Source organism: Lacerta agilis, chromosome 2 (genome assembly GCF_009819535.1).
Source record: "Lacerta agilis isolate rLacAgi1 chromosome 2, rLacAgi1.pri, whole genome shotgun sequence".
Lineage (NCBI taxonomy): Eukaryota > Metazoa > Chordata > Lepidosauria > Squamata > Lacertidae > Lacerta > Lacerta agilis.
In genome coordinates this window covers 78,995,459-79,018,627 of record NC_046313.1, presented here as the reverse complement: position 1 = coordinate 79,018,627, position 23,169 = coordinate 78,995,459, and the positions used below count along the sequence as shown (strand labels likewise).

Sequence of the window (23,169 nt, the reverse complement as noted above, 5' to 3'; positions counted from 1 at the left end):
TCATCTAGTCTAGAATCCTGTCCCCATGGTGGCTAATCCAAATGGCAATAGGAAGTCCACAAGCAGGATGGCCAACAGGATTTGGGTTAGGGCATCTAATGGGATACTTTGATTACTGTTGAAATAGAATGATAAATAATCTGATTTGAACGGATAATGAAGAATGAATGGAGTGCTCAGGCACACCCTGTGGAATTCTCTCCCCATCAGATGAATATAAATAATTATATTACCTTCCGTAGACATCTGAAGGCAGCCCTGCATTGGGATGTTTTAAATGTGTGGTGTTCTGTGTTGTTGTTGTGTGTCTGTATGTTTTGTTGGAAGCCGCCCAGAGTGACTGGAGCAACCCAGTCATATAGGCAGGGTACAAAAAACAAATTGTTGTTGTTGTTGTTATTCCATTTCGGCACTTTCCTTTCTGCTATTCATAGAAGCACAATCAATAGTTTTATTGGAGACAGTAGTAAATTAGCCCTTTTGGGGAATGAAGCCTCATTAGCTCTATCGAGAATCAACAATTCAATGATGTCCCTGTCATGGTCAGTATTATCTCATTTTGAGATTTGAGCCTGAATCATACTTTGGTTGCAAAAAAATGGCCTTCTCTGTGGTGGCATCTACCATGTGCACTGATCTCTCAGTTGCTACCAGGAGGGCACCCACTGGGATGTTTAGCCAGGTGTTCTCTTTGTTCCTACTGGTTCCAGATCCTTTGGTTTCTGTGACTGATACACTGTTGTTTTATTGATATGTTTTTACAGCATTATTTCACTATGATATGTGTGTTGTGTGAATTGCTTTGGTTCCTCTTTTTAAAGAGATGTGTATGGTTGGCAAGTTGACACATGCCTTCACCTTTTGGCTGAATTACATGAGCTCACTGTAACAGACTAGAACATGAGACAGACATGGGACAGGTCCTAGTTGAATCCAGAATTAAGCTGGTCATATGCACATAGTGAGAGAAAGAAAAGATGATGGATGGAGGTGCCAAAGCCAATTGTCATTAGCAACATACAAAAAAATTGAAGGGTTTTTTGGGAGGAGGGGCTGCATGGGTGTGATTTTTTTTTTTTTAAGTCAGATTTAAATTATCTAAACTTCCCTTTAATTTGAAATAGTAAATAGCTATGTATATAGTGTTCTTGTGTTATTCTCAACATTTCATTGTGTCTTGCACACGGAAACGTCACAATGGATTACATCACTTTTCTAATTACACACCCGTGTGCAGTGAAAACATCCTGCTTAATGTATTTGCTATAGGTAAACATTCAGATCCTTAAACATGTTAATTTGGAAGTAGGCCTTGCTGAAATTAGTGGGGTTAACTTGCAAGTAAATATCTTTATGGATTGAAGTGCAAGTTCCAAAAATATCGTATCATGAAAGAAAAGATGAGCCAACATAATAAAGCTACTTTAGAGCTGCATCAATTCACTATATAATTACTATTCTGAAAATGTAAAATTTGAATGTAATGTCTGTGAATTGCTTGTTTAAAATATCAGTAGAAAAACTCTTTGAGTGGTGAAGTTCGGCAGAAGATTATATGTGACATTTCCACCCCCTGCCGTTTTTTTGAATTAGCCATACAATGTTCAACATAATTGAATTACTTACTTGATGCCTGGACAGAGAGGCAGCCGTGTTGTAATCTCTCTCGGTCCAAATGCAACATGCTGCCTTTGTCACTGTTGACATTAATTATTGATAAAGGTTTCAGAAATAGCGCATGTGCTGGCAGCCTTGCCTGTAATATAAGATAGAGGCTGCAGAGATGCTAGAGGGATTTATCGACAGGGGTGCACCTGTAGCATTTGGGCTTGTGCATGTCTGAACTTTGGATTCTGCCATGAGCTGCTGAAGATCTGCATCATTGACAAAATAAATGATGGGAAGATGAACCGCCAAGCTTACTTCTATCGTGTCCCTCCACAGGAACTGCACAGAAGGACCCAGCTTCAGCCTGAGCCAGCGAAGACGAAAGCTCTTCAGACCGTCATAGAAATGAAGGTATGGACTTTTAATGCTTGCCGGCACACTTCAGTTTAATGCGATAACCACCATTAATGCCTGTTGCCTGAAGCATAAAATGATTCCTAGCTTTTATTATAGAGAGTACATGGGTTTGCACAGCATGACTGTGTCACATTGCCACCCACATTTTGTTCCCAAATGTGTGTCGTATCTGTTAAACATCCCATACTTAGTGTGGGATGCTACCACTTTGGGCAAAATATGATAATATTCATTGTCTCCCAAAAGGATATCATTTTTCATTGTGCCGCATTTTCCTGACAAATAAAAATTATTGCACTCTTTCCTCTCAGCCAGCACAGTTGTTTGCTCAAGCAACTTGCCTGCTGACATATTTGTAGCAAGAGACCGAACAATCTGAGTTTGCAGGTTTTAGAGACCAGGAAACAGAAGTGGCTTTTCTGAGCAGAATAATAATACTTTAGAAGTTTCATGTTTTGTCAAAGCAGACTTATTATTCTCCATTCTGCACCATAATCATTCTTCACACCTGTTGCCACCATTCTTAATTCAGAAGGAGACTCTTTTAGACAGTAGGCATACTATGAAGTAAAATTGTATCAAGGTATGTTTATTTGTGTTACAGAGCATGCACGTTTTTAACAAACATAAATATTTGGGACATTGTACTCCTTACTTACTTGTACTCCTTACTCAGTACATATGGAGAAATATATAGATGCAGGTACAATATAGATATAGTAATTGTAGCAACATTAAGATATGATCAGATCAAAACTATGTTGATTAGATTTAGGCAGCTATTTACATGACAGTATGCATCTTCCCCCCCTAGCACTATAAGCAGAATGCATTTAAATACTTGCTTCATTTATTCACTTAGTACTTCAGCGAGTTAAGTCACTATTTCACATATTGGTATGGAGTCACGTGCACTATTGATATAGTGTTTTGCACCATTCCACTGTTCGTTTGATCACTCTACCTCTCACTCTTTTGAGTTGTTTTTAAATTTGCACCCACTTTCAACCAGTTACCATTTTGAGGGAAGGGGTAAGTCTCAATGACACGAAATGCTAAAATGTTTGTGCGTCAGGGTTAGGCTCTTCAAAGTCATGGGCTCCAGTGAACACTATGCATTTGACAAACCGCAAATATTCTGCTTTCTGGAAATCTTTTGGCAATGGAATGGCTGGCAGAATTCTTTCCAGTTTGCTCAGTCCCATGTAAATCCCTCTATGCGTTGATTGAAAACAAAGCCATTAAGCTTACCAAGTAACTTGGGTCAATTACCATCTCTCAGCCTAACCTACACATTTATTTATATCCTGCTTTAATTTTTTTTAAGAGATATAAAATAATAATACTAATAATAATACTATTTATATCACATGCTGCAATAACATTGGCTCAGGAACCAGTCATTGTGGTAGTGAAAAGGGCCTTGTGGGCAAGAGCCCCCTGAATTAGATCCTGCAGCACCAGGGCCTATAGAACCAGAGTTAGCACCATTTGACTGGGTCTGAGGGGCCAAGTGCCTCTCAACCTATCTTGCTGGTCTGCGGGCCAGAGAGTTGGCGCTTTGAGCCTAGGAAAGGTGGACTGGAGGCAGAAGCTTAAGAGGCTTTAGTCTACCTTTATCTAGCTTTTGTCAAAGTAAGTTGCTCAATTGGAGCTCTTTGGGCTGTTGTAGCTGGGGCAACACTTAACTTGCCCTGTGGGCTCCTTTACCAGACTCCAAAGAATGTGGTCTTTCTTCTTTCAACCCCTCCCATGTGGGTAGGAAAAAACCCACACCCAAGTATTTAGTTTCAATTTCATAGAATATCCGCTTGTTGGGTAGAATTCCAGCATAGCGATAAATGGCGTACGCATGGACGTGGGGAACAAGGTCTGCACCCACAACTGGACTTTCCCCACTTCTCCCCTTGTGCACCTGCTAGACCAATTCTGAGTTTCTTCCCCGCCCTCCAGAGCAGATTTAGGGGGCACAGGGGAGGGGTTCAAAGTCCCATTGTATGAGTGGACCTCATTCCATGCACGTAACAACTTAGTGGAATCCCACCTGTTGTGTTATACAAACCAGGGGGGTATAGTTTAAAATAAACTTTGGTCAGTTTCAGTGCAAGCCAACTTTGAAAACTTGTTTAACAAACCAAACCTCTTTGGGTTTGTTCCTGATACCTTAAAAAAAACACAGTACAAAGATAATACTTTCTGGATAGTGATAACATTTTCACACACACACACACACACACACACACACACACACACACACACACACCAGGGCTCCTAGGTATACATGAAAGTTTTATGTCATGTATGTATTTATTTTTTACTTAAGCTTTCTCAATTTAATTTTTAAAAAATCTAATTGTCAGACTTTCCCCATAATATCTCTTTTCCACCTCCCTAGCCCAGTCTCCTTACTAAGATCTCCATTAACCCCATCCCTCATGCTGGAACTTGCCATGTCCTTGCAGTGGCTAGTTTAACACTGCTTCTGTGGCAAACTGGTATGATGGTGTCCTGGGCTAAAAGTGTAGGTCCAGATAATTAATCCTGGGTGGCTGCAAGGTTTCTAGGTATGCCAAAAATGCATGAGTGTCTGGAACACTGATATTCCATTCCCATGGATACCTGTGCTGACGTTCCAAAGCAATTGGCCATGGGGCTGGGGCTGGGGGTAGGGGGAGTCTGTAGGGCACTGCTGGGATAGAGATCACAAGTGAACCCACCTCATGTTTTGTTTGGAAGCCCAAACATGTTTTTCCTGGCCCACCTTTACCTTTACTTTACTTCAATGATCACACAACTTATCCTGTCATTGTAAGGTACCCTTGCCTTTTTCATTGTCCCCAACCTTCTTTTCATCAGACTTGTGGGTTATCCATCTGTTCTTCCTTCAGCAGTTTGTTTCTCAGGGACTTCCTACTTTGCCCCTTCCCTTAGCCACGCTGCCTCCAAGATACCTATCCTTTAGCTTCCTTACCTACCAGACCATTATATCACTCAGTTTCCCTGCAGTCAACCCTCCTCATCTGCTGCAACAGCCACAAATCTTCCATTCCTTAAGCTCTTTGTAATGGTTTGTCTTAGCCTTTCATTTTCCTCACAGAGCTGCCATTGTTTCCAAACATTCTTCTATAGATGGTTTTTCTTGACTACTTAGAATGTTTATGAACATTTCATGACATCACAGCAGCTCAGGCAAAGGAGCTGCTGGGAGGCAGGCATTCAGCCAACAAATAGCGGGGCTTTCCCCCCATGTTCGATTTATATGTTCAGAGCTTCTACAAAGAAGAAGTAAAGCCTTGTTTTACTATAAATAAAGTCAGGCAATGATGCTTTGGGGAAAACGCATCACTTAAATGCCTTCTGAAAAATACTAACTTTTGGTTCTTCGAAACAATTTGTTCAGGTTTTCTATATCATTATGTTACACTAAATAATGTTCTGACAGATTTTTTTTTAATGGAAATAATATGTCAGCAAAGTTTGTGAGGCTCTGATAGATACCTATATAAATGGGTCAATTTGTTGATATACAGTGGTACCTCCAGATGCGCACGGGATCCGTTCCGGAGCTCTGGTCAGATCCCGAGGTGTGCGTATCTGGAGGTGCCGCTTTGCGCATGCACGCAACACGGTTTGGTGCTTCTGCACATGTGCGCGGTGCATAGAGTGCTTGTGTGTGTGTGCGGCGAAACCCGGAAAAATACTTCTGGGTTTGCCACGCACGTCTCCCAAAGGATACATAACTGGAAGTGAACATAAGTAGAGGTACCACTGTACTGTATTGAGAAATCCAGTAATCTGAAAGACATTAGTGATGGTTAGGCACAGCAGCCATCCTAAAAGGAAGAATGTATCTAAGCGTTATTGTTACTTTCAGTACTGAGTGATTGCCTTTTGCATATTTTCCCTGAGGGAAAAATCATTCTTGCAGGCATGATTATTAGCTTGGATTCTTCTTCTTCGTCTAATAAAATAAGAATTGTAAAGAAAATCGAATTATAAATCCTTTTTTAAAAAAAAAAAAAAAGATGCCCAATTGATTTCAATTTATGTTTGTTTGTTTGTTTGTTTTAAGTAAAATGGCCTACAAGTGTCCACAAATAACTTTGCGGTAATTCATGTTGGAAAACAGAGTTTTAGCATGAGCTTTTGTTTTGTTGTTGATTCACTGGCATTGAATATTTTTATTGCAAAAGCAGTTCATAATGCACATGCATACGGAACTACCTAAAGATAACATAAAAGGAATATTCCAAAGAAAAAAACCCATAGGTTTCCCTAAAAATAACACGTTGTTTTATTATTTGTATGGGACAAAGAATCTGGAATCATGGATGTGCTGTTTTTACATGATTAATAAACCCTTGCAATACCAGCTCCCCTATGTGGGCAGAACATTGCTTTAAAAATGTTTTCTTTAAGAGTAGGAAAATGGTCCCCCCCCGCCCCCCCCCCCAGAATACCAAATGTACCACATGCATTCTGGACAGGACTATAGTATTAGTTCCAGGTTTGCGGAGTTCCTTTGGAAGAAGGGCAGACTCCTCTTCTCTTAGTTGGTCCACATTCTGCTTGCTGTTGCCTACTTGCTGTTTCTCCTTCTTTGCATCATCACCACCATCTGCTTCCTTGCCACTGAGATAGCTGGTTAGCAAGGTGGTGAATGATGGCGCTCCCTTTCCTCCTCACTTCCTTCCCGGAGAGCAGGTTGGACTGAGCATGAGCAGCGATAGAGGTACTGAGCAGTTATTGTGCCTGCCCTATACTGCTTAGAGAAGGTGGCAAATGGATCCAGGCTGTGTTCAATTCCAGTTTCCTCTTTACCTTCTTACCACTTACATTACCTTCTTGCCCATCCCCACTCTGTTCCCCTCCAGACCATGCTAATCCCTGAGGAGCTGAACTCTGTTCCTTGACGCATTGCATCTTTTTGGTCTCAAGTAGTTGGACCTAACTCCAGCCACTTTCAATTGTACCAGGCACTGTCTGTATATCTCCCCCTTCCTGTTAGCAGACTTGGTGCATAGAAGTGAATTTTCAACAGTACTGCTTCCGTTCTGCTTATTGACCCCGCAAGCCTTTCCCATTCTGAACAGTCTTGCAATATCCTTCTGTCTCCAGATCTTCCTTATCTGGGTGGCATGCATTTTGAGAACTGACCTCCCAAATGACCTCAGCTTTTCTTCCTTGTGATTTTGCCTTGCTCTTGGGTATGGATGGATGAATCTGTCAATTTCATTTTCTCATTTTTCCCAATCTTAAATTCAGTTTTCCACATTTCCACATCACTTTGGGGGACGTTTTTCTTAAAAAAAACAAAACATGAAAATTTGTGTGGATTTTAATGCATTTTTTCTTACTAAGCACATTTTTGCCTGCAGTTTTGACTAATACACACATTTTTGCAATCAATTTCTCCTAAAGTAATGCATTTTTGTCTATTATTTTTATATGTGTTTTTAATGCACATTTCCCTCTAATGTAGTAATGTACTTCTCTGATTAAAAAACCCAGAGAAGTACAACTTTCAAAGGATAATCCTGCAGGTGTCCTCTGGTCCTCTCTCCTTCTGAGAGACTTCAAACCTTCAGGGACATGGAAACTCTTCTGTATGGAATAATTTCCTTCCTTTTTTAAATAGTTTTCTCTAAAAATAGAATGCTTGGATAAGGAGTTAATGTTATTCACATTGTTCCCAATCCAAAGGCATATGTGGGAAAGCTCTGCATGTGCAGTGGGGCTTCAAACCACCTTTATGGAAGCAGACCTTCTACTACCATTCAAAACTCACGAGAACTTCAGAAATAGTCTCAGAAGAGAGATGCTGATCTTGGAGGAAAAAACTTGAAAAATCCTGGTGCAAGAGCACAAGCCCTTGCAACTACTGAAATTATATTTTTGGGTTGTAATCTTTGGTGGCAATTATGAGGAGCACATGCCTGCATCTGGGGCTTTCTTTAATATTAGACATTTTCTCCAAGATATGGGACCCCATATTTTGGCATTGTAGCTATTAGGTTTTCTTAATGAAAAGGCCCTGATGTTGGGAAAGATGGAGGGCACAAGGAGAAGGGGACGACAGAGGATGAGATGGTTGGACAGTGTTCTTGAAGCGACTAGCATGAGTTTGGCCAAACTGCGGGAGGCAGTGAAAGATAGGCGTGCCTGACATGCTCTAGTCCATGGGGTCACGAAGAGTCAGACACGACTGAATGACTGAACAACAACAATGAAAAGGCATTGGTAAAGCCCCTATAATATACATAAGAACTACATTCAGGAAACTCAGAAACGATGGACATAAATATTCAAACTATCATCTATGCATGTGGAAGATTTGCAAGAACTTATTTCTGTTTATTTCAAGGGGGAATCCGTTGGAATGACTACTAGAGAATTTCTATAATTAAAGTATACAGAATTTGGGAAAACTGTGACATACATGGTGACAGCTGTGTTACATGTGCAAGAGAGGAAGTGGGTGCATCGAGAGTTCTTAACTGAATGAATTTGTGGTTTACCTTGGTTCTTGCAGAGACAGCCGTCTATATGTATTGATCCAGCTGTGATATATCAGGTATGTTAAAGCATTGCTGTTGCAAAGCTTAGTGTGTAGTGTGTAGTGCTCACTTTGCACGGGCCTGCCCTTTCTCTAGTTCTAAAGTTAGATCTAGATCTTTTCAAGACCAGTATGAACACAAGAAGGACAGAATCACAGTATACAGTACTTTGCATGAGATTCTCCTTTGATTGCTCTTTTTTGTGAATGACTCTTTATGCTTTTCCTATCTTATTACCTGGGACGCGGGTGGCACTGTGGTCTAAGCCACTGAGCCTAGGGCTTGCCGATCGGAAGGTGAGCTCCCGCTGCTCGGTCCCTGCTCCTGCCAACCTAGCAGTTCAAAAGCACGTCAAAGTGCAAGTAGATAAATAGGTACCACTCCGGCGAGAAGGTAAACGGCATTTCCGTGTGCTGCTCTGGTTTTGCCAGAAGCAGCTTAGTCATGCTGGCCACATGACCCAGAAAAACTGTCTGCGGACAAACGTTGGCTCCTTCGGCCAGTAAAGCAAGATGAGCACCGCAACCCCAGAGTCGTTCGCGACTGGACTTAACTGTCCGGGGTCCTTTACCTTTATATCTTATTACCGGAGTACACTTCTGACAGGGTATTTCTTCCTAAACCTAGTCTGGTTAGTCTTGTTTCCTCTAAACTTTTTAAATCTTTTTGCAAATTTTAGGAGCTTGGCAGGAGACAAGATTTGCTCTACAGCAAGGTTTTGTAGTAAATCCCTGTTGCTTCTTAAAGATTCTTATACATGCCTATTTTCCAGAAAGAAAATGGATGATAGATCTAGCGGTTAGACTGCCGTCTTAAAACCATTCACTCTTTGCAAGTTCTTTTTGTTCTGCGGGAATTCCTCTTTGAGTTAATTGTCTCAAGATTGCTTCCTAAATTTTTATTACATAATGTACTTCATGCTCATTAGACACGTTTTGTGAGCAATCTACTCAAAATTACCTACAGAATTGCTCATGGAAAGCATTTATGGGATAATTCTGAGAAATGTATATTACTGTATTGCCATTCCTCCACTGGCATTTCATGAAAATAGAATCACTGTTCTCTGAATTAAATTACTGTTAATGAATGCTTAGTTGCCTTGTTAGAAAGGTGAGGTACAAAAATACCGAAAACCTAAAATAGTAACAACAATGATAAAAACAACAATCTGATTGGGCAATTTAGATAGTTCTTCACCACTGCTTTTGTGTGGAATGGTTGTGCATTGGCTTTGTGGGATCTGTGTTGTGGTTTTGAGTTGGAGCCAAACTGGAATAGCCATTTGCAGATATGTATAATAGTGTTTCAGTGCTTTACGCATAACATTGACTTTCTTTGCTTCCTGATGATAGGATAGAACATCAGAAATACCTTACTACTAGTAAATGAATTATGATACATAATTTATAGAACATAATAATTTTATGTATTTAAAAGTTTTTTTTATGCTATCCTTCATTATGTTTTCCTCAGAACTATTTTTCTTTGTTATGGGGAATTTTCAAATGCGCAACTTTACAATGCATGTATTTCCAAGAAAATAGAAGAAGTAAAGATGCAGAGTGCTGTGATTCCGTCATTCCCTTCGTTTAAGTTTTCAAGTGGCTAGTTGTGCCTGTGTTGGAAGTGATCTTAGTTTCAATAAGCACCTTTAATGTTGTTATCGTAGCAGCTGCTTTTAAGGTTCATAGACTGAACTTTTAAGACCTCATGTTTGAAGGTTTGCTTTTTGTACACAATTAGTTTGCAGTAGCTCTTTGAATTCTCTCTCCATTTTGGTTCTCAACAAGGATGTCAGAAACTATTTACTGGGCCCATTTGGGGACTTTTTCAGGACCTCTTTTGGTTCTGAGTTTACATGTCAGTGGTACAAGTTTGGACCTGCAACGAATGTTGCTCCTGTTCAGGGTTCCAACCACCTTTCTAGGATACCCTTGTCACAGAGTTAGTGGTGTGCACCAACCCTGTGAGGTGCCAATTATGGTTTCAACCCTTTAGTACTGCCACCACCCTGCTGACAAGCTTCTGTCACAGGAAAGTGCACAACCTTCTGCCTGGGATAGGTATCCTGGGAAACAGCCATCAGATTCTTTCCAGTCACTGCTGGAAGGAAATATCTCTTCTCCCGATTTGCTTGCCCAAACAGAATGATTCTGCTGTGTGTGAGTGTTCTGTTCCAGGGAGTGGTTTCAGCCAGATGCAGTTCTAGATTAAGCAGGAAGAGGTTTACTAGGCATGAGCAAGGGATCCAAGGCAAAGTCAAGTTAGTCCAAGTTCAGGTTCTGGAAAGGCAGTGTCAAACAAGGCATGATTCCATTAAGGAACAGTAAAGCAGGGTTCAGGTTCCAATAAAGCAAAGCTGAGCAAAGCAGAGGCTAGATTATGGTAAGGCAAAGTTCAATTAAGTGGGGAAAAGGACTCTATATCCTGAGTTGCAGGATTTTTAAAATACCCCAATAATGAACTAGGTATCCCTAATATGCTGAGATAGTTCTCCATATTAGGAACCAATGAAATAAGTGTAGCAGAGTGGTGGCTTCCATTTGACCTGGTTCTATTCTATTTCCCCCCATGGTCTATTAATTCACTGAGCAATCCTGATGTCTGATCCGCCATGCTGGAAGGGTTTCGGCTGAGAGGGAGGTTTCCCACTGCCTAGTTCTACCCAGCTCTGCTGAGCTCTGCCGCTAGGAGGCTCCATTGCTATTATGCCTGCCTAAATTGCAGGTGGACAGATGCTACTTCTGGCAGTATCCCTGCTGGTGGTAGCCAGAATATACCCCTGAAACAGGTCGTTTTGGAGGTGAGAGGGAATGGAGGTAGATGTGCCAAGGATCTGCTGACAATGGGCTTGATCTGGACCTCCCTGCTGCACAACTGGCACAGCAAATACACACACACACACACACACACACACACACACACACACCTAACACAAAAACACCCAGAAGGATTTTCCTGCTCCTTCTTCAATCCATTCCATATTTAAATAAACTGTTTCCTTCTTAAACACATTGGGCAATGTTATTTCACTGGGATCATGAAGCTGGCAAAATGGGCAGCTTGTGGTGGCTCTAGAGGCTAGACCTACAATAGAAAGATAAAATACACACTTATATCCTTGCTTTGCTGATGATTTATGCAGTTTCACCATGTGTGGTTTCTTGGCTTTAGAATCAAGGCAAGCTTTTGACTACAATGTGTTTCAGATCAGAGCACCTTCTTTTATGAGTTGCCTGAATGCAAAGAAGCAGTATCCTTGTTTAGAAAACAAGGATGGGGGGGGTCTACATTTTTTTATTTATTTTTTTGGTTATACAACTATATGTGGGCATGTTCCAGTAAAATTTAAACCAAAAGCCACCCCAGCTCCTTGTGCCAACACTGTTCTTTCCCCTCTGTTGCTCTTGTATTGCACTTTATCCTTTCAAATATTGCATACCAACACTTTTTTTCCTTTCAAAATTAGGACACAAAAATAGCTTCACTAGAGCGTAATATCAGAGACCTTGAAGATGAAATACAGATGTTGAAGACTAATGGAGTTCTGAACACAGAAGATCGAGAAGAAGAAATCAAACAAATAGAAGTTTACAAGAGTCACTCAAAGTTCATGAAAAACAAGGTATATTCTTCTAATCAAATGAGAGCACTATTTCAGTTCAGATTTTCTGAGGGTGGTGGTAAGAAAACCTTCCTGAAAAGTACGATAACTTTCAGGAGGTATATTGTTTTCGCTGGTAATTTACCTTAGTGAGAGAAGTTTCCATGTTATATTCTGTGTGCACAGGCAACCTTTGTTAGAGCCATGTCACACCAGTGTGAAAAACTTGTTCTAGTTTGAGGGCATTCTTTGGGGCAAAACATATTAAATTGCTGCAGAAAGAGGAAGTGCTTTTGTCCTCCTGACTAAAAATCAAGCATTCCTGTTATCAGTTCTCTGCCATCTCACCATGCACCAGAAAAAGCAACTGTGGGATTGAAGACAATTGAGAGCTCGCATAATTCCGCATGCGGCACATATATTCATGCGATGGACAATGGTAGGAACATTAGAAAGGTGTAACTCTTCTACACAGCTTAAGAATCCACTGGACTATAAAGACTACAACTCAACATCAGCTAAGTCTGCTGAGTCACCTCTCAAATATTAGGCAGTCACAATTCAAGTAATGAGCTAATGAAAAATATGTTTGATTTGCTTCACCTTCAGGGCAGTACTCCTCTAGAAAGCCACCACATGTTCGGGGTCATGTATAAATAGATTGGAGTTTCAGAAATGTAAAGAGGAAGTTATAATGATTCTGAGAGGGTGGGATGCAATAGATTCCTCTGCTCTTAAAGGGCAGATGGTTGCATACCATTGTTTTGTCACAGCCGTCTGATCAACTTTTTGATAATCATGCTACATTCTGATGAAAGTCTGTTTAACCTGTGTCAACAGCCCTGTCCTTCCTCTGACAATTGAGATTTGCAGCAAAAGATACTACTTCTGCCATTCATCACAGGACCTTTCAAGGTGGAAAAAATATTTATATGGCTGTCAGCAAGGAGATCTTATTATACCCCATCTGTCGGACCTGAGATTGCTGATAAGGAACTGTGATAAATATAAGTCCTGAATGATGGCAACCAGGAGAACAAGGCCCCATTCACAGGCAACAACTCTAGGTGTTATAATGCTCTTTGGAGGAAACAAGATTAGATTTAACGAGTATCTACATATATTTTAATTTAAATGAAAAAGGCACACATGACTGCTAAAGGCAGACAATTGTGGAAGGTTGATTATTTTTCTTGAAGTCTATGCTTTAAAAAGTAAAGTTTAAAGTTGCTCAGCACAAGCGCGCGCACACACACACAATTTATTTGTCTTTATTTTGGTAGGTATTTTCCACTCTTGAGAAAAGAAAAATGGTTACAGTTTTTTAAAATATCTATGTAATAGGAAATCGGACAGGCACAAAGTTTAATTTGTTTGAATTGGGATTTGGATCTTGAGCCAAATCAAGACAGCCTCCAAGCACATTAGAATCATAGAATCATAGTGTTGTAGAATTGGAAGGGGTTCCAAAGGTCATCTAGTAGTCCAATCACCTGTAATGCAGGAATCTCAGCGAAAGCATCCATGACAGGTGCCCATCCCACCTCTGCTTAAAAACCTCCAATGAAGGAGAGTCCACAACCTCCCGAGGGAGTCCGTTTCACTGCTGAACAACTCTTACTGTCAGAAAGTTATTCCTGATGTTTAGTTGGAATCTCCTTTCTTGTAACACGAATCCATTGGTTCGAGTCCTACCCTGTGGAGCAGGAGAAAACAAGCTTGCTCCATCTTCCATATGACAGCCCTTGAGATAGTTGCAGATGGCTGTCATATCTCCTCTCAGTCTCCTCTTTTCCAGGATAAACATGCCTAGCTCCTTCAACCATTCTTCATCAGGCTTCATTTCCAGACCCTTGATCATCTTGGTTGCTCTCCTCTGCACATGTACCAGCTTGTCAGTATCCTTAAATTGTGGCACCCAGAACTAGGCGCACTATTCCAGGTGTGGTCTGACCAAGGCAGTACCAAGCGGTACTATTCCTTCTCTTGATCTGGACACTATACCGTAGTACCCTTTGGTGCAGCTCATCAGGCCCTGGAAATTTAAATTCAAGTAAAGTAGCTAGATGTTCCCCTACCACCTGTTTTCCTGCTTTGGCAGTATCCTCCTATATTGTGGTCAAGGCACACACCCCTAATAAAAATGACTGCCCATTCAGCATGAGAACATCCTTTGATTGGTCTTTTCACCATCATCATGTAGCCAGATTTCAGTCTTCAAGCTGGCACTGAACTGGAAAAAGAGGAATTTTGTTTTAAAGTATTTTATTATTTTATTTTCCCAGCCCAAACCCAGTCTTTTCCCTAAGAAATATGAGATGCTTTGCTTTATAAAAAGAGGTCCAGCCTTATGTCTTGTTTCAACCATTAAATAGTTCACCAGAGAAGATCTAGTATTTTTATATACGTGCATGGCAAAACTCTCTGCCAGTTTGCAAATCATGTAGCTGGAGTTGCTTGCTAGTGAGTAGAAATACATAGCATATCTATAACCCAAATGACACCATGTTATTTGACTGATTGTTTATCGGGTGTTGCTTGTATGATGGATAAAATTGGGAAGATCTTTCAGTAGAGATTTGGTTCTGGGATAGCCATATGGGACTCATATAAAACACATGCTGTTCTGCATACTGGCTTCAACTTGACATTGTGCTGTGTGGAATTTTACTCACCTTATTTTGATATTTTGGTTTTGGCTATATATCTGCGCTTACTCGTGGTTTTATGGCAAATACATGGAAGATGTTTGCCATTCTTCCAAAAAGATCTTAAAAAAATTAACATGCTCTTGAGTAAGTTGAATATTATGTTTTAATTTTGTCCTTGAATGGGTTTTCTTCTAAACTTCTCTCTTATTTGCATTGAGATAATGCATAATTTGCTATTCCTTCTTCCTTTGCTTAGCTTGTAATCCTTTTAGATTCCTTTTATATTGTAATTTAGACCTGCCTTATTTTGCTTAAAGTCTCCATAGAATACCAGCCAATTTTCAGCGCTTGCTATATTATAAATGCTGATTATTATAATAAAAGGTGGCCAGAAAATTGTTCAGTTAGAACAGGGATGGTGGACCTGTAGTCTCCCCATATGTTGTTGGACTCCCATCAGCCCCAGCCAGCATGGCCAAAGGTCAGAGATTATGGGACACAGGTTCCCTATTCTTGAATTAGAATAACAAATCTAATGGAGAAAGATGAGTTTGCATTCTTCTTTAAATATTCCACATGTGCAAGTATTTGTAATTGTGTAAGATGCCTTTTGGATTTGATTCTAAAAGAATTGATATCATATGGGGAAATGAAACAAAGCAGAGTGGGACATGCAAGAAATATTTTCTTGCAGCATGTGACTCTGCTATATTATAGCTGATAAATGTGCTTTTATTAATCTGGAGCATGTGGGCTGAGCATTGTAAACTTGTGATCAAAATCCAGGTTTTATTGGCTGCTACTCCAGTTTTAAATCTTTCTTTCTCCTCTTCTGTACTGTAGTTACGGGATAAACCAAATCCCACTATTGGAGAAGGTGGCTTCGTGTTTATGGGATGAATCCATGGCAAAGTGGCTTTCATGACACGATGTAATGTTTAGACAGCACATGTGGCTCGCAATCACCTACATGTCCATGCTTGTCCAGCAATATCAATCACATGTGGAAATAAATAAATGGACTTTATTTTGCATATGTAGATGAATGTTACTATCTGAATTCAGGAAGCAAAGTGGTGTGGGAGCTGCTGGATTAAATTGTTGTGTTCACTACTACTACTACTACTACTACTACTGCTGCTGCTGCTGCTACTAATACATATATATGTATATCTGCAGATTGACCAGTTGAAGCAGGAGCTTTCAAAGAAAGAATCAGAACTTCTTGCCTTACAAACTAAGCTTGAAACCCTTAGCAATCAGAATTCAGATTGCAAGCAACACATTGAAGTGCTTAAAGAGTCACTTACTGCCAAAGAACAGAGAGCTGCCATACTTCAGACAGAGGTAAGGTATTTTATTAGCATCTAATGCAGTATAAATGTTTAGTTAATGGGGTGTGTCAGAATTAAGAATGATGTATTGGTTACAAATCTGTGCAGAGGACAAAACTCGACCTTTGAAAAATTGGTTACGAAGTCGTACAATAGCTTGCGCTACTAGCTGATGCCAGACCAGCCCTGTAATACCTGTGGACTGTGTTCTGGATTTGATAGCAGGTGGCCCTTTGCTGGAATTGGAAGGTTCTAGCAGGAAACCCACAATAAGTGTATGCATTTAGAATTTAATCCCCCCTCCCTTGCTGCTAGTATTCTGTTCAGTTGCTTCCATTTATCTCTTTTATAAGGGTGTCTTAGTTGTGCATTTGGACTTGGCACACAGTTCAGACGGATATACTCATTTGTATAAAGAAAATAATCACTTGACTGTCAGGAAAAAATGTGTGAAGGGAACACTGCAGATCTCTGCAAGTTAGAGCCAAATGATACGTTATGCGGGAGATATGTGCAGTTATTCCTGAGTTTTTAAAAATTGCAGTGCAGCTAATATGGGATGGTGAGGTGAAAGAGCTCTGAATTTGTTGTGGGGTGGGCTGAAGGGGTTGGTTACTGTCCTGCTCTCTGTGTCCACAGTCCAAAGGGGGGTTGGAAATAGGTGGAACTCATTAGTTTTCATACCAAAGGGCGGAAAAGTAACATAGGGAAGGCAGTTTTGAAAAGAAAAATGCCCCCACAATCAAATTTGGAACTCCTCATGGCTGTATTAAAGACTTAAAAAAACACCACTGTTGGTAGTGCGCATTTCCTCTCATTTGGCCCTTATAATCCCACCTGATAAAATGGAATGCATCAGTATTTAACTCATTTTTTGTTTTTCCTAACTGGGTGAAGGAGAATGTTCTGTTGCATATTGTGTATAATACTACACCCTCTTTCAAATAAAGGAATAGTAAATAAAATCTAGACATTATAAATCTACTATCACTGGAGAATAATATTCATAATTCAAAATGTAGGCTTATTTTTAACTTCATAATAAAGGCAAAAGAGAGGTGAGCTTTCAAGTTTGCCTTATCTTTAAGCCTGCAATATTTAAATTGCTATGGTTTAAACCAGGGATGGGGAACCTGTGGTCCTCCAGAGATCGCTGGACTCTTAACTTTTCTCAGTCCTAGCCAGCATGGCTGGTGATCAGGGTGATGGGAGCTGGGAGTCCTTCAACATCTGGAGGGCCCATCCCTGCTTTATACTTTAATGTTTGAAGCCTTTTGTGAAGATTCATATTATTGTAAGATATGAAAGCAGTTGCTTGTGAAATGCAAGGCAGATTAGGTAGAATTTTGGTCACAGACTACCAAAACAAAAGATTGGGAATACTCTGACGGAGGCTGTCTTTCAGCAATCAAGTTGCTACTGAGGGTGAGGAACAACTATCATGGAAATGAAAGCAAATAGTTTGCAGAGCAATAGGGGAAGGAGGATGTATCTTAACTCGTTATTCAAGTCAGGGCTTGGCATCATGCCTAGCAGAAAGGCTGTGTATAACTATTAACTCCTGATAAGGTAAAGGTAAAGGTATCCCTGACCATTAGGTCCAGTCGTGGACGACTCTGGGGTTGCGGCACTCATCTCGCTTTACTGGCCGAGGGAACTGGCAATTGTCCGCAGACAGTTTCCGGGTCATGTGGCCAGCATGACTAAACTGCTTCTGGCAAACCAGAGCTGCGCGCGGAAACACCGTTTACCTTTCTGCCGGAGCAGTACTTATTTATCTACTTGCACTTCATGTGCTTTTGAACTGGTAGGTGGGCAGGAGCTGGGACCGAGCAACGGGAGCTCACCCCATCGCGGGGATTCGGACCGCCGACCTTCTGATCAGCAAGCCCTAGGCCACCGGTGTCCCTTTTATTAACTCCTGATACAAAGGGTTAAATGATAATACAGTGGCACCTCTGTTTAAGTACTTAATTCGTTCCAGAGGTCCATTCTTAACCTGAAACTGTTCTTAACCTGAAGCACCACTTTAGCTAATGGGGTGTCCCGCTGCCGCTGCGCCGCCAGAACACGATTTCTGTTCTAATCCTGAAGCAAAGTTCCTAACCTGAAGCGTTATTTCTGGGTTAGCGGAGTTCTTAACCTGAAGCGTATGTAACCTGAGGTACCACTGTATAAGAGTGGTCCTGTGGAACGCCCTCCCATCAGATGTCAAAGAAATAAACAACTATCTGATGTTTAGAAGACATCTGAAGGCAGCCCTGTTTAGGGAAGTTTTTAATGACTGATGTTTTAATGTATTTTTAATCTTTTGTTGGAAGCAGCCGAGAGTGGGTGGGGTATAAATAAATTATTATTATTATTATTATTGAATGTGGTAGATCACACCCTATTTTGGTGGTTTGGACAGATGACACACATTTGAACTCTACGATTACATTAAACAAAATTGTGTTTTTGAGCTACATGTTCTTTAAAAACAACTTTTATCCAGTTATATGCCTCTGTTCACAAACGGCTCTTTGCTCCAACAAAGGCTTCTATGAATGGAAGGGGAGGGAAGTCATTTTTTGCACACCCTCCCTTTCTGCTGTGGCCCCTGTCCCACAGCATCTGCTATGATGTGCCAGAGGTCTTCCAACCCTCTCAAGCAGATTTTAGTGGAGGAGTAGAGGGGACTTAGAATGAATTTGTGACGCTTTAAAGATCCCTTGGTTGGATCAACAGCCTTCCATGAGTGAAGGAACACAATTGGATGAGACATAGTGTTGCTTATCTCATAACAAGAATCATTGCAATATTAACAATATTATATTGATGAGAAACCTAGACAGCATCTTAAAAAGCAAAGACATCACCTTGCCGACAAAGGTCCGTATAGTTAAAGCTATGGCTTTCCCAGTAGTAATGTACGGAAGTGAGAGCTGGAGCATCAAGAAGGCTGATCGCTGAATAATTGATGCTTTTGAATTATGGTGCTGGAGGAGACTGCAAGAAGATCAAACCTATCCATTCTCAAGGAAATCGGCCCTGAGTGCTCACTAGAAGGACAGATCCTGAAGTTGAGGCTCCAGTACTTTGGCCACCTCATGAGAAGAGAAGATTCCCTGGAAAAGACCCTGATGTTGGGAAAGATGGAGGGCACAAGGAGAAGGGGACGACAGAGGATGAGATGGTTGGACAGTGTTCTCGAAGCTACTAACACGAGTTTGGCCAAACTGCGGGAGGCAGTGAAGGATAGGTGTGCCTGGCGTGCTCTGGTCCATGGGGTCACAAAGAGTCGGACACGACTGAACGACTGAACAACAAATATTGATGATAATTCATAATATTTTCATAATCATCTTGGTATTATGATAACCAAGCCTAGTGCAAAAGTTTGTAGTCTATGCACAGCAACTTATATTACATTTTGAACAATTTAAGTCACACTTAAGTAATTAAATGACCTAATAAATTGATGTAGCTTTGAAGCACAGCATGCTCCTTTATGCGTTCCATGGAGGGCTAGGTGATTGCCATCCTATGCTTTGAAGTAAGTAGTGTGAGACTAATGATTTTATCAGACAGCATCACAAAGAGCTTTCTTTATTTTCTATCTTTAAGACTTCTTTGTAAAAGGAAATGGAGAAAGTTTCTTAATGATGTCCACTTCTTGCAGGAAGCAATTTGGTTAAAATTAGCTGTAATTGTTCATGTGCAAGAGCTTTTTGGCAGCAGAACTGAATACATTAAAGGCACCTTTTCTGAGGGATCAGATGGAAATGAGAGCCTCCATATGTCTAATAGGTTAATAGGACACTTAGGCTTAATTCACTAGTGCTTATTTCAGAGGAGAGTAGAAACAGCAAGAACTCCAGCATAAACCAAGTACATGGCTGAATCTAGTGTTTGTAGAGGAATTTATTGGTTTTCTGAATCTTTATTAGTAAATGATCATAAATCCCAGAGAAGGAGCCTGTTTTGTTGTCTGTAAAATAATTTTGCACCATCTCTTTTGGCACATGAAGCTATGGACACATTTTTAGAAGCAAAATTTATCTTTGAATCCGCATATCTTCATTTTATTCCCTGTGTTATTCATGTATGAATATTTTGGTTTTAAATAATCGGCATAAAGAAGGTTTGCTCTGAGCTGACCTGGCTGGGCTATAAATGATTTCAGGTTTGCCTTTGATAAAAAGCTATCATGGGAAAAAACACTATAGATAAATCTTTTGCAGCATCTGATGTTATTTCTTAAATGCAACAGAATCTGTGAAATGCCTCCACTGAATGGTACTGTAAGTCACAAAGTGTTTGAATATTTGATATTCATGCATGTGTGAATCATTCCTAAGGCACCGAGGCTGATGAGGACATTATACCTCTTGTTCCTCATGATATGCTTATAAAACTCACATCCCCTGCAGAAAACTGAAAACCAACCATATGCACTATACACTTTTGAGTATATTCCTCTGTATAAAAGTGTTGATGATAATAATAATAATAATAATAATAATAATAATAATAATAATAATAAATTTTTATTTATACCCCGCCCTTCCCCACCAAACCGGGCTCAGGGCGGCTAACACCAATAAAATCACAACAAAAACATAAAACAGTTCATTAAAATACAGATTAAAATACAATTTAAAATTAAATCTAAACTTCAGCCTCATTTTTAAGTAGCCCACCAATCACCCCAAAAGAACGAAACATCAGGGTTAAACTGAAACCAACCGAAAAGCTAGGTGGAACAGCTCCGTCTTGCAGGCCCTGCAGAAAGATGCCAAATCCCGCAGGGCCCTGGTCTCTTGTGCCAGACTGTTCCACCAAGTCGGGGCCAGTACTGAGAAGGCCCTGGCCCTAGTTGAAGCCAACCTAGCTTCCTTGTGGCTCGGGACCTCCAACAAATTATTATTTGAGGACCTTAAGGTCCTACCTGGGACATACCAGGAGAGGCGGTCCCTTAGGTATGAGGGTCCTAAGCCGATGTTAATTATAATTTAAATCAATATTTATTTTAGTTTGTAGTGATGTTGCTTTTGCCAAGATCATTGGTATTCCTAATTAATTACCTCTCCCCCACCTAAAATACAAGCTTTTGTATTGAAGCAAATGCCATACATTTTGAAACATAATCCCACAGTTCCTCCATAGGTGACATATTGAGGCTCAAAGGAGGGCCTTTTTACTAGTGAAAAGGATTATTCAGAAGCATAGACTTAAACGATAGGTTTTCATGGAGTCGCCTGATATACACTCAGCTATGTACTTGGAATGATTTTGATTGAACCTGTAGGTTGCCTGTTATATATCAAGGTCATGCTAGACAGACAAATACCAGTCATGCTGTTGTCATGACAACTTCTTCATATTTTCTTGTCATTGCAATCTTGCCATTCCCGCTTTGTGTGTGACATCTGTCACTTTTGAGAGAGAGAGAGAGAGAGAGAGAAAGTTAATTACAGGCATGCTTGTGACTGAAAGAAGGAAGGTGCAAGGCAGTAAATCCAGGAGGAAGAGAGGTAGATGAACTGTGAAGTCAAAAGCATGCTGATTTATTCCATAGAGAGACACGGCTTAATGATAAGGAAATCCTACCTCTAGAAACAGAAGTATAATGACTGTTTTGAATTAACTGCAGCTGAACTTGTGCACCTTGGTAGCCTTTGAGAGTACTATGAGAGTACTATATACATTACTGTATAAATTGTCTTAAATGGTAAGCTACAGTAAGGCATGGTCTATGGAAACATAATTATACCTAGGAGTTGGACTCTGCTTCTATTTGCAACCTTCAAGAAAGTTTGAAAAATATAAGACATGAAAAGATGAAAAGTTGAAAATCTGCCACTCTACCAACAATTTGTTTCTTTAATTAAAAATCACCATGTAATCAGTACATAGTGTGAGGCCATGTTGATGGGGAAATTTAAAAAAAGGAGACAATCGGGAAACCAAAACAATGTACAGTAAAAGCAGTCCACAATATCTAGAACAATGGATACTGGATTTCCTACTGCAATCAGGGCCGTCTTTACCTGGGGTTGCAAGGGGTGCGGGGCACCCGGGTGTTGAATTCTGGGGGGTGCCTGGCGCCCACCGCTGAAGCTGCCTAAGCTCTCTTTTTTTTTTAATAAAGAATTTATTGGTATTTTCCATAACAAATAATACCATCACCCACCCACATTTATACAAAACAAAAACAGACATAACCACGATTCTTCTTCTTTTTTACACACATACAGAAAAAAATTCTAGTTTCGAATCTTTACAGTTGACTTCCCCTGCCTTCTCTCCTTCGGTTCCCAAACCAAATTCTATTTTAATAACTTCATCTCTCAAAAAATTAAATTCATTTTAAAAAGAAATTCAAATCTAAACAATCATCTTAAATGAATAAATCATCTTAATCCATAATAATTAATAACATGACTTTGTATCTTAACAAATTGTTCTTATATCAGATCTAAGCTATTCTTCTTACCCTTAAACTGCTGCTAATAACAAAAAAAATTTCAAAATATCCCTTTTCATGTTAAAAATTAAAATAAAACTTAATGTCTTAACCCTCCGATTTCAGATTACCATAACAAAGCATTAATATTCTGCACTTAACACACTTCACCCTATCCCCCCTCTATCCAATGTCCTTCTCCATCTTTCACCGGAACCACTCCTCAAATTGTCCTCTTTTCTTGTACGTCCACAGAACCAGACACAGTCCCCAACAGTCCTTGCATCGAGCATCAGGATACACTGTTCATCTTCTTTCGGCTTCTCCCATTCAATACTGCATTCTTCTTCTATTTGTAAATATCTTAATTTCTTGCCCTTCGCTCCCGAGCTCTCACCTCGGGGGCTGGATATAACATTGCTCGCCGTCCCCGGGCTGCCACCACCGAAGGACGTTTCTTTTTCCGGGAATCGCCATGCCGTCTCTCTCAGTTTTTCAATCATCTCCTTCAGCTCTTTGCCAAGGCTCTCTTCCATAGTATCGAATA

At 40.3% G+C, this 23,169-nt stretch overlaps 1 protein-coding gene across 16 annotated transcripts in view; it reads left to right on the top strand.

Annotated features, from left to right (window-relative positions):
* Nucleotides 1-23,169, top strand: part of ERC2 (ELKS/RAB6-interacting/CAST family member 2) — a 519,409-nt gene that overhangs the window by 126,261 nt on the left and 369,979 nt on the right. For 11 of the 16 annotated variants that reach the window (XR_004426010.1, XR_004426009.1, XR_004426011.1 and 8 more), the window contains 4 exons: nt 1,945-2,019; nt 8,558-8,599; nt 12,055-12,210; nt 16,020-16,187. Coding sequence is in view for 8 of the 16 variants with exons in the window: in XM_033140942.1 (XP_032996833.1) it covers nt 1,945-2,019; nt 8,558-8,599; nt 12,055-12,210; nt 16,020-16,187 (441 nt within the window). In the remaining 8 variants the exon portion in view is untranslated. The remainder of the gene's footprint in view (nt 1-1,944; nt 2,020-8,557; nt 8,600-12,054; nt 12,211-16,019; nt 16,188-23,169) is intronic. The other 5 variants (XR_004426013.1, XR_004426014.1, XM_033140945.1 and 2 more) reach the window with 1 other exon arrangement.